At 38.6% G+C, this 12,874-nt stretch overlaps 1 protein-coding gene across 1 annotated transcript in view; it reads right to left on the bottom strand.

The window, feature by feature from the left end:
• Positions 1–12,874, bottom strand: part of Eogt (EGF-domain O-GlcNAc transferase) — a 257,927-nt gene that overhangs the window by 150,089 nt on the left and 94,964 nt on the right. Inside the window, exon 8 of the mRNA XM_090390322.1 lies at positions 6,650–6,753. Coding sequence (XP_090246448.1) covers positions 6,650–6,753 — 104 coding nt within the window. The remainder of the gene's footprint in view (positions 1–6,649; positions 6,754–12,874) is intronic.

Below are 12,874 nucleotides of genomic sequence, written 5' to 3' on the forward strand. Positions count from 1 at the left end.
AACACCTCCTGCCATTCCCATTCAATGCCTCCTGTGGTCTTCCGTCAAAAGGATATCAGAAGGATTTTGATGAATCTTGATGTTAAGAGAGCTCCAGGTCCTGATGGTATTTCTCCACTTGTTCTCAAAACCTGTGCTCCTGAACTTACTCCTATTCTTTGCCGCCTTTTTTCACTTTCTTATTCCAAAGGTGTTTTTCCTTCTACTTAGAAATTTGCTCATATTCAGCCAGTTCCTAAAACGGGTGACAAATCCCTCCCATCCAATTATCGTCCCATTGCAATTACTTCTACTTTTTCTAAAGTAATGGAGAAATCAATTAACCGCCAACTCTTAAACTACCAAGAAACCTTCCGTCTGATCAACGATCGCCAGTATGGATTCCGTCAGTGTCGATCCACTGGTGATATTCTGGCTCATGTTACCCAGTTAAGGACAAATGCAATGGAAAAGTTCGGTGAAACACAAGCAGTTGGCTCTTGACATCTGAAAGGCTTTCGATCGTGTTTGGCATAAAGGTCTTCTAAACAAGCTTCCATCTTATGGTTTGCCAACCGTTTTTAGTAATTAGTTATCCAGTTTTCTCTCTGATTGCTCACTGAGGGTGATGATAGATGGCTCTCTGTCTTCTAACTTCTCCACTAATGCTGGTGTCCCCCAAGGTTCAGTTCTTTCCCCCACTCTTTTCCTCTTGTATATTAATGACCTTCTTCCATTGAATGGAAATCCTATCCATAGTTTTGACGATGATAGCACATTGCATTCCACTTTCCATTTTGAGAAACCTTGTCCTGCTCAATCAGCTTCAACTTCTCGAAAATCTGCTACCAATTCCTTAAATGCCGATCTTCATGTAATTCTCCAGTGGGGCAAAGACAACTTAGTTGATTTCAACCCTTCTAAAACTCAGTCTTGTCTTATATCTAGCAAAAAGGATTCTTCTGCTCCTATGCTTATCTTTAGTGGCACTCTGATTTCTAGGCAAAATGATCTCTTTTGGGGATTACCCAAAAGCACATTACAAATATTGTAATGTGCTTGTGCATCTAAAAAACTTGGTTTTCTCTTTTGCTCTCAACGTTACTTTTCTTCCAAACAGCTGCTCACTCTGTATAAATCGCAAATCTGCCTTGCCATGGAATATTGTTGCCACATCTGGGTTGGTGCCCCCAAAACCTCTCTCAGGCTTCTTGATTCCATTCAGAAGAGGGCAGTTAGGTTAATTAATGATTCATCTCTAACAGAGTCTCTCCACTCGCTTTCTCATAGACGTACTGTTTCTGCTGCATGCCTCTTCTACAGATACTTCCATGGGCACTGTTCTTCTGAATTGGCTTCTATAATTCCCGCTCTCTCTTTCAAAAAGAGTCCGAACACGTGCCGCCACCAGCCAACATCCATTTACTGTACAACTTCAAACCCACAGAACCACCTTTTCATCTTCCTCATTTATTCATTCAACTGCCGTTTTCTGGAACAGCCTTCCTTAATACGTATTTCCTGAAAATTACAATCTACAGAAGTTCATGTCCAATGTCAACAAATATCTTCTTTCATCTTCTCAACCTCCAACCCAAGCACGGTACTAAGTACTATAGGTTCTAATACCTCTCGTGTTTGGGGTTCACATAAAAAAAAAAAAAAAAATACATGGGCTGTGTTACATTAACTAAGAATAAGAACAGGTTGTTGTATACTTGCATGTACATCAATGCTAGGAGTATAGTAAATAAATTTGATGAATTTGAAGTGCTGGTCAGGAAAACAAAGGCAGATATTGTTGGGATATCAGAGGCCTGGTGTCACACAGATAACGAATGCAGATTTGAAATTTCGGGAGTACAATTTTTACAGAAAGAATAGACACGATAGGGAGGGATGGTTATGCTGTTAGTTAAGAAACACAAAATCTAAGAAAGTGCATCCAGTTGACACAGATGGACAGTGCAACGTTGAGTAAGTCTGGTGTGCCATAAGCACTAGGAAAGCAAAAATGAGGGTAGGAGTTTGTTAGAGGCAACCAATACTCCAATTGGTTGCCTCTCACTCGCACACTAGCAAGACTTTTGTGTATTTATTAAATGATTGTTTTCTACAGCAACATGTTTGAGAAGCAACCAATTGGAGTAATACTCTTGATCTGACCATCATCAGCAGTGATTATTCATGCATTAAGAATCTGCAGATAAAGGAACCACTGGGTGACAGAGATCACAATGTACTGATATGGGAATTACTTAAAGATGTAACTACCGTCAAGGCAAAAGGGATGGGTTTTGCTTTCCTAAAGGTGACTACAGGGGTCTCAGACAGTTTGTAAATCTGTACAGTGGGATCAACTGAGGTGTTACCAACAGCAAATTCTAAATGGGAAGCATTCAAGGAATTAATCTTGGAAGCTACTAAGCTTTTCATACGAACTAAGAAATACTGTTCAAGGTTTAAGCCAAAATGGATGTCAGATGAACTAATGAGACTCGTGGCAGAGAAGAAAAATGCAAATGATGCATATAAATTATCAAGGGAAACAGCGGCCTACAGTAGATAAAAGCTAGTCTGTAATCAAGTCACAAAGCAACTTAGGCAAGCAAAGGCAGATTACAAGAAATCTTTGGCAAAGCATGCAAAGAAAAACAGCAAAGACTTCTTTACTTATATAAATTCTTGAAGGAAGGAAGGGAATGAATCAGATTGTCCACTTGATATCAATGGTTCGACTGTTGATGATTATGCTCAGGTAGCTGCCAAACAGAATGAATATTTTGCATCTACATCCATGAGGAATTCCAATAATAAACTCTAACAGGGAGCTAAATGATTTTGTAATAACTGGGAACAAAATGTTGAAGTTAAACATAAGAAAGGCACCTGAGTTGGATGGGAACTAGCCACGTATATTAAAGGAGGCAGCAAACGAAGTAAGAAATCCTTAGCCATAATTATGAGAGAGCATCCTTAGATTCAGGGGAGGTCCACTGGGACTGGAGTTGTGCAAATTTATCCCATCCCTGTTCACCAAGAGTGACATGAGTAATTACACATCTATTAGTTTAAATAATGGAGTCACTGGTTAAAGAAGCATTGTAGGATCATCTAAACAAGACTGCAGTTATAATTCAGATGCAACATTTGTTTGTTATGGGGAAGTGTTATCTGACTAATTTTATTGGATACTGTGATGTGGTCACAAAAGAACTGGTGAGGGAAAAAAGCTTTGCTCTTACCATGAAAGGCTTAAGTTCTGGAAATTGCAACAACTGGAAACCATTCAGGACCTTATACACCTCAATGAGATTGCCTCACACCTGTGAGGCAATCTCATTGAGGTGTATAAGGTCCTGAATGGTTTGAGCAAGCTCAATGCTGATAGGATTCTTTCTCTTACTCAGATTATGCAACTGAGTGGGCATAAATTCAAACTGAGGAAAGTTGGAAAATAGATGTGTGGATGTTTGCCTTTAGCTAGCAGGTGGTTGATTGCTGGAAAAAACTTCAAATCTGTTGTTGTGGAAGTTGATAGCTTAAATAAAATCATGAAAGAACTGGAGTGAATTTTATTCACTCCAGTTTTTACCCATCCATTTTGGAGTGAATGGATGGGTAAAATAGGGTTTTGTTTTGTTTTTTTTTTCCCTAGCTGATGCTCTATAAGCTTTCTTTCTTGCATCATATGCCTCTACTAATGCCAATGCTAATTAGTGAATCCCAGTGCTGGCTGGCTCAGCTATTGTTTTCTTTATTTATTAATGATACTGATGAAGATGTATAGGCTAATGTCTAAGTTTTCAGAAGATACAAATACTGGCAGGGTGGTTAATGAGAATAATCAAGGTAAGCTAATTTTTCGAGATCTATAAGATCTCAAAAAATTAGGCAGTTCAAGTTTAACCTTGACAAATGCAAAGCACTGCATATGGGTAGAAGTAACCCCAGAGAAACATATCAACTGTGTGGTACTACACTTAAGGTGGTAGAAAATGGAAAAAGACCTGGGAGTAATTGTGCAGTCAGATATGAAGTTTTCTGAACAATGCAGACAGGCTGCCAGGGTAGGTCATGGGGTTTTGTCAATGATATATAGGAATTTTTCTAGCAGGGCAAAAGGAGGTGATTGTCACTCTGTATAAGGCAATGGTCAGGCCATGCCTTGAGTACTGCATACAGTTCTGGAGGTCTCATTTTAAGAAGGATGAAGATTTGCTTGAGCATGTACAGAGAAGGGCATCAAGATTGGTGAGGGGAAACGAAGGGATCCTCTTACCAAGAGAGGCTTAAGTTCTGCAAATTGCAGTGGCTGGAGACTAGACACCTGCGTGGTGATCTGATTGAGGTGTATAAGGCCTTGAATGGGTTGAGCACGCTGAATTCTGATGGGATCCTTCCACTTGTTCAGATTACGAACCTACGGGGGCATAAATTCAAATTAAGAAAAAACAGATGTAGAATAGATGTGTGGAAATTTGCCTTTAGCCAGTGGGTAGTTAATTGCTGGAATAAACTTCCATCTGTCGTTGCGGAAGTTGATAAGTTAAATAAATTTAAGGAGGAACTGGATAGGCATTTGGAGGGAATGGTGTGATTTTTTTTTTTTTTTTTTTTTGGCTGATGCTGCATAAGCTCATACACTTGCTTTCTTGCATTACATGCCTCTACTACTACTACCACAAGATTGGTGAGAGGAACAAAGATTTGTGTTACCAAGAAAGGCTTCAGTTCTGCAAACTGCAGCATCTGGAGACTCGGCACCTGCAAGGTGATCTGATTGTGCTTAAAGCTGATTGTGATCTGATTGCAAGGTGTTTAAAGCTTTGAATGGTTTGAGCAAGCTCAATGCTAATGGGATTTTTCTTCTTGCTCAGATTATGCAACTGAGAGGGCATAAATTTGCCTTTAGCCAGCAAGTGGTTGATTGCTGGAACAAACTACCATCCGTTGTTTTGGAGTGAATGGATAAATGAAGTGGGAAGTGTGGGGTTTTTTTTTTTTTTTTTTTGCTGATGCTGTATATGCTTCCATTCTGGCATCATATGCCATTACTAATACTAATATATTTTTAAATTGTACTGCCATTGCTCTTTTCTTCAGCAAAAGCTGAGAATCTCTCCATGATCAAAATCAAATGCAAGTATAGCACAGCATAGCATTTGATTCAAATTTATTTGAATCAAAATTCAAATAAATCTCCAGCAATTGTATAGCACTGTATCTCATAGGGCCAAAACAGCTCAGTTCTTGGGTTAAGGTAAATATAGCAGCTATCTTGTTTGTAAATGAGTTTTACTTTTATACATCAGTTGGTTGTTCAATTAGAAAAAATACATTATTCACAGTTTGGCATACTATGAGAGAGACTATCCACCAGCTGATGAGAAGCCAGTAAACTTTAAAACAGCTGTCTTGGTGGTATCTAAGATTTTTAAATGTATAATGGGTGATACTGGGCAAATCTATCTGGGTGATGCTGTACCGTTTAAAACATGGTTAGCAACTTAGGCAGAAACTTGAATAATGTATTTGTCTTTATCTTGAATAAGTCCAAGCCTTAACACTGAGTACCTGGTCTTCAATGAGAGCAAAAATTTCTCCACAATCGAAATCAAATGGGTAAAGCATGTTTTGATTTGTTCACTTAATCATTTACATGACACTATGGGCCTCCTTGCCACCTGTCTACACTACATGGATTTCATATCTGCCTTTGCCCAAACTCCCAAATATCTTTCTTCCTCAACCATGCTTCATTGAACTCCTACAAATGTATAAGTTACTTTGGAGTTGCTATTTCACAATAGTACAAGACCTTCGGTTTTGCTTCATTTAAAACATAGCTGCCACTTCGGTGACCATCCTTGAAACCTATCCAAGTCATCTTGAAGGAGCACTGCTTAGATAGAGTACATTTCTGTGATCCTTGATCATTGCTTGATCATTAAAAGAAAGCTAATCTGTGCTTTAATGGAAATTCCAATCATAATTAAACATTCCCAAAACTTTCAGGTATATTCTGTCATTGGTTCTCCATTAATGGCAACAAGAAAAAATTATAAGTATTAAAAAATTATGCTTAAGTGGACTCCAAAATCTATTATTCTTTTTTAGAAAAAAAGTAATTCAATGTTGAACATTACTGCTGTACAAAGCTTTCTCCAAATAAACTTTTTTATTTATTTATTTTTATTAAGAGAAATAAAATATTTCTCTTAATAAAAGACTCATGTAGCATATATTAGATATGGTAGCAGTCTTGTGTACTTCTAACAAACTCACAAACAATATCAAATATTGTTTGTAGGTTTGTGAGAAACTAATTCATTCAGTCTCTCTCTCTCTCTCTCTCTCTCTCTCGCCATTTGAAAATTTGCAATGAATTATTGTCACATGGTCTGATATGCAAAGTAAATATTTTTATCAAAGCTTTGAGCAGTATTAAAAAGCATACAAAGAGTGCAGAATTTTACTGTATAAAGACAAAATTAAATGCAGTTAATTTTAAATTAAGAGAACTTCCCACACGAAACAAGCAAGTACTCAGTGGGTAATCATACATTTGTGATTATTTATATACAAATGAATAAATTTCCACTAAATATTTTAACTTCTTTCTTCGTAAACAGTTTCAAATAATTTATTACCATTGAAGCTAACTTACCGTGTCCCAGATAAGGATGTCAACAGCAGTAGAAAATGAATTGTTTAAATGAAGAGTGGCATACAAATTCAGGAAGTCACAGAAATGATGATACATATTTACAGCTGAAAAAATATAAACTACCTTCAGATATCAGAAGTAGTACTTCACATACATGTCTCAACCAAAAACAGAGCTATCTCATCTATAATATAATATTATTGATGAATTAGTTCTCCTCAAATGTGTAATATTGTTAAATAATTACAAACAATACTGGATATAACTTATTGTGTCTTATCAACTGCAAGTACATAGGTTTACTGTTTACATGCTTAACTTTTCTTCTGGTATTTACAAATTAATATAAATAACTTTTTAATGCAAAGGAATGTATTCAGGCTTATAGCAGCACCTAATGTAATTACCATCATTAATCCAGTTACTTGCTACTAATTATTTTCAGATACAAAGAGTAAAATACTGCTTTCATACTAATATCACACACACACACACAACCCAGGGCATGAATCTGAATTTAATCAAGACCTTGTTAGATATTTGGAAAAAAAATGCCAGACAGTGGCAAACTGCCAATAATTATACAAAACCTGAGAAGCTTCTTCTTACAGGAATACTCTAAAACCAGCTGAGATACCTGACAACCACTGGAATCAATGCCAATATGTAAAAACTTCCAAGCCCATTTATAACTAACAGTTTTTGTTAAAAATCAAAATTTAATTAACAACTGTATTTATAAGTACAGATATTAACAAAAATGATTTTTCTGCTCCTATGCTTATCTCTGATGACACTTAGATTTCTAGACAAGACCTTAATTACCCTGACTTCCAACCTCTCTCTCTTGGCATAAGCACATGAAAAATATTGCCTCCTATGCATCTAAAAACTGGGTTTTCTCTTTCGTTCATGGCATTACTTTTCTTCCAAACATCTATTAACTCTGTATAAATCTCAAATCTGCTTAACCGTGGAATACTGTTCCCACATCTGGGGCAGTGGCTCCAAAACCTCTCTCAGTCTTCCAGAGTCCATTCAAAAGAGGGCAGTTATGTTAATTAATGACCCATCTTGTTAACAGGAGAGATTGCTTCTACAGGGATGGGATACACTTAAATAGAAAGGGTGCAAGAATTTTTGCTGATGCTGTCGAGGCAATGTTAGGAGGGTCGGAAAACTGCTAGTTGGGGGGGGATACAAGGACAAATAAATTAACAGTAGCCACTGGCAGAGGTGGAAGTGATTCTTGCACTGCTTCTATTGAAATGAGCAGAAGCCTGAAAAACAAGATGCAGGATATTTCAGAAACTGCTGGGAATCATGGGGGTACATACAAGTAAACACATGGGTTGTGTTAGGGTGGCTAAGAGGAAGAGCAGGTGCATGTATACTTGCGTGTACACCAATGCTAGGAGTTTGGTAAATAAATTTGATGAATTTGAGATATTGCTCAAAACATCAAAGGCAGATATTGTTGGGATATCAGAGATGTGGTGTCACACAGATATAAGGAATGCTGAACTGAAATTTGGGGAATACAATGTATATAGAAAGGATAGAGAGGGGAGGAGGTGTTATGCTATTAGTTAAGAAACACATAAAATCCAAGGAAGTGAAGCCAGTCGACATCGATAGACAGGACAGTGTCGAGTCAGTTTGGTGTGACATAAGCATAGGGAAATCAAAATTGAGAGTAGGAGTGTGCTATAAGCTTAATGACTCTGATGAGTATAATAAGATATTGTACAGGGAAATAGACTGGGCCAGTAAATCAGAGAGTCTTATAATGGGGGATTTTAATTTCCCAGATATTGACTGGAATTTGTGGGTTGGTCACTCACACACTAGCAAGGCTTTTGTGGATTTATTGGATGATTGTTTTCTACATCAGCATGTTCGTGCGGCAACAAGAGGGAGCAATATTCTTGATCTGATTATCAGTAGTGATTCTTCATGCATTAAGAATCTGCAGATAAATGAACCACTAGGTGGCAGTGATCACAGTGTGTTGAAGTGGGATTTACTCAAGAAGGTAACTATCATCACAGGTAAAGGGAAGGGTTTTTGTTTTCATAAAGGCGACTATGATGGTCTGAGACAGTATTTAAATTCTATACAGTGGGACCAACTGATGATGTTACCAACAGCAAACTCAAAATGGGAAGCATTCAAGGAACTAATCTTGGAAGCTACCAGGCTTTACATACCAACTAAGAAATATTAGCATTAGCATTAGTAGAGGCATATGATGCAAGAAAGCAAGCTTATTCAGCATCAGCCAAAAAAAAAAAAAAAACACACACACCACTCCCATTTCACCCCTCCATTCATTCGAAATACCTGTCCAGTTTGTTTAAGCTATCAACTTCAACAACAAGTGATGGAAGTCGGTTCCACCAACCAACCACCCGCTGGCCAAAGGCAAATTTCCGCACATCTATCCGACATCCGTCCTTCCTCAATTTGAATTTATGCCCTCTCAGGTCATTATTCTGAGCAAGATGAAGAATCCCATTGGCATTGAGCATGCTCAAACCATTCAAAGCCTTATATACCTCTATCAGATCGCCTTGCCGGTGCCTGGTCTCCAGACTCTGTAATTTGCAAAACTTAAGCCTTTCTTCGTAAGAGCAACCCTTTGTTCCATTCACTAATCTTATTGCCCTTCTCTGTACCCATTCCAGCAGCTCTACATCCTTCTTGAAATGAGGCCTCCAGACCTGTATACAGTACTCAAGATGTGGCCTAACCATTGCCTTATACAAGGGAATAATCACCTCCTTATCCCTGCTAGAAAAATTCCTGAATATCATTGACAAGGCACCATGAGCTACTCTTGCAGCTCGTCTGCACTACTCAGAGAACTTCATATCTGCCTGCACAATTACCCCCAGGTCCTATTCATTCTCCACCACTGTCAGTGTAGTACTGCAGAGTTGATACGTTGCCCTGGGGTTGCTGTTTCCCATATGTAGTACTTTACATTTGTCAATGTTAAACTTCATTTGCCACTTCTCAGCCCATCTGTTCAACCTTTCCAGATCCTGCTGCAGCAGCATAGCGTCAGTAGTGTCCTTAACAACCCAGCCAACCTTTGTATCATCTGCAAACTTGGACATTACACTTGATATCCCATCATCAATATCATTCATAAACACCGAAAACAACAACGGACCCAACACTGAACCCTGAGGAACTCCACTAATAACATTAGTCCACGTTGAGCAGTGTCCATTGATTACCACTCTCTGTCTTCTGCCACTCAACCATCCCCTTATCCATAGCAGCAATTTGCCTCCAATGCCACACTGCTCCAATTTGTGCAGCAGTCTTCCATGTGCAACAGTATCAAAAGCCTTTCTAAGATCCAAATATATAATATCAAAGTTATTCCCTGCATCCAGTTCTTTTGTGACTACATCATAGTATCCAATCAAATTGGTCAGGCAAGACCTGCCCTTAACAAAACCATGCTGCTTCTGAGCTATAACTGAATTCTTGTCTAGATGATCCTGCAGTGCTTCTTTAACCAGTGCCTCCATTAATTTACCTGGAACAGAAGTTAAACTAACAGGTCTATAATTATTTGTGTCAGCCTTTGATCCTCCTTTGTGAATTGGGGTTACATTTGCACATCTCCAGTCTATGGGTACCTCCCCTGAGTTCAAAGAAGCTCTCATAATTATGGCTAGGGGTTTGCTTACTTCCTTTGCTGCCTCCTTTAATATAACTGGATAGATCCCATCCACCCCAGGTGTCTTTTTTATGTTTATCCTCAACAATCTCTCCTCCAATTTCCTCTCAGTTATTACAAAATCATCCAGTTCACTGCCAATGTTTACTTTACCTACATCATTCTCCTTCCTGAATAACTCCTCATGCGTGAATGTAGATGCAAAATACTCGTTTAGATTGTTAGCCACCTGAGCAGGATCCTCAACTGTTGAACCATCAATATCCAGTGGACCAATCTGATTCATCCCTTTCCTTCTTGAGTTTAAATATGTAAAGAACTCTTTTCTGTTTTTCTTTGCATCCTTTGCCAAGGATTTTTCGTAGTCTGCCTTTGCCTGCCTAATCTCCTTTGTGACTTGGTTACAGACCAACTTATATCTATCATAGGCTTCCATGTCACCCATTAATTTGTATGTATCCCATGCATTTTTCTTCTCTGCCACATGTTTCATTAGTTCATCTGACAACCATTTAGGCCTAAACCTTGAACAATATTTCTTAGTTGGTATGTAAAGCCTGGTAGCCTCCAAGATTAGTTCCTTGAATGCTTCCCATTTTGAGTTTGCTGTTGGTAACATCATCAGTTGGTCCAACTGTATAGAATTTAAATACTGTCTCAGACCATCATAGTCGCCTTTACGAAAACAAAAACCCTTCCCTTTACCTCTGATGGTAGTTACCTCCTTGAGTAAATCCCACTTCAACACGCTGTGATCACTGCCACCTAGTGGTTCATTTATCTGCAGATTCTTAATGCATGAAGAATCACTACTGATAATCAGATCAAGAGTATTGCTCCCTCTTGTTGCCTCACGAACATGCTGATGTAGAAAACAATCATCCAATAAATCCACAAAAGCCTTGCTAGTGTGCGAGTGACCAACCCACAAATTCCAGTCAATATATGGGAAATTAAAATCTCCCATTATAAGACTCTCTGATTTACTGGCCCACTCTATTTCCCTGTACAATATCTTATTATACTCATCAGAGTCATTAGGCCTATAGCACACTCCTACTCTCAATTTTGATTTCCCTATGCTTATGTCACACCAAACTGACTCGACACTGCCCTGTCCATTGATGTCGACTGGCTTCACTTCCTTGGATTTTATGTGTTTCTTAACTAATAGCATAACCCCTCCTCCCCTCCTGTCCTGTCTATCCTTTCTATACACATTGTATTCCCCAAATTCCAGTTCCGCATTACTTATATCTGTGTGACACCACGTCTCTGATATCATAACAATATCTGCCTTTGATGTTTTGAGCAATACCTCAAATTCATCCAATTTATTTACCAAACTCCTAGCATTGGTGTACACGCAGATATACATGCACCTGTTTCTATTCTTAGCTACCCTAACACAACCCATGTGTTTACTTGTACCGCAATGACTCCCAGCAGTCTCTGAAATATCCTGCATCTTGTTTTTCAGGCTTCTGCTCATTTCAATAGAAGCAGTGCAAGAATCACTTCCACCTCTGCCAGTGGCTACTGTTAATCTATTAATCCTTGTATCCCCCCCCAACTAGCGGTTTTCCGACCCACCTAACACTGCCTCGACAGCATCAGCAAAAATTCTTGCACCCTTTCTATTTAAGTGTATCCCATCCCTGTAGAAGCAATCTCTCCTGTTAACAAGTACAGTCCAGGCTGAAAAAAATTCTACCCCTTGAGCCTTGCACAATCCCTCCAGGGCCGAATTAATCGACAAGGCTCTCATCATATACTCCCTCCTATCGTGTCTGGGCAGAATTGCAGACACTTTCAAATTCAACCCTAATTCACGGTTTTTTTTCAACAGTGACCTGTACTTGCTAAGTAATTCTGCCGGTCTCCTACTCTTAATATCATTAGTGCCAACGTGTACAACTGTATCACCTTTTGTGCCCTTAAAAGTTCAAGGTTTAGGCCTAAATGGTTGTCAGATGAACTAATGAGACGTGGCAGAGAAGAAAAATGCATGGAATACATACAAATTAATGGGTGACATGGAAGCCTATGATAGATATAAGTTGGTCTGTAACCAAGTCACAAAGGAGATTAGGCAGGCAAAGGCAGACTACGAAAAATCCTTGGCAAAGGATGCAAAGAAAAACAGAAAAGAGTTCTTTACCTATTTAAACTCAAGAAGGAAAGGGATGAATCAGATTGGTCCACTGGATATTGATGGTTCAACAGATGAGGATCCTGCTTAGGTGGCTAACAATCTAAACGAGTATTTTGCATCTATATTCACGCATGAGGAGTTATTCAGGAAGGAGAATGACGTAGGTAAAGTAAACATTGGCAGTGAGCTAGATGATTTTGTAATAACTGAGAGGAAAGTGGAGGAGAGATTTTGAGGATAAACATAAAAAAGGCACCTGGGGTGGATGGGATCTATCCAGTTATATTAAAGGAGGCAGCAAAGGAAGTAAGCAAACCCCTAGCCATAATTATGAGAGCTTCTTTGGACTCAGGGGAGGTACCCATAGACTGGA

This window comes from Mastigoproctus giganteus, chromosome 2 (genome assembly GCF_048544385.1).
Source record: "Mastigoproctus giganteus isolate SK-2022 chromosome 2, ASM4854438v1, whole genome shotgun sequence".
Classification (NCBI taxonomy): Eukaryota; Metazoa; Arthropoda; class Arachnida; order Uropygi; family Thelyphonidae; genus Mastigoproctus; species Mastigoproctus giganteus.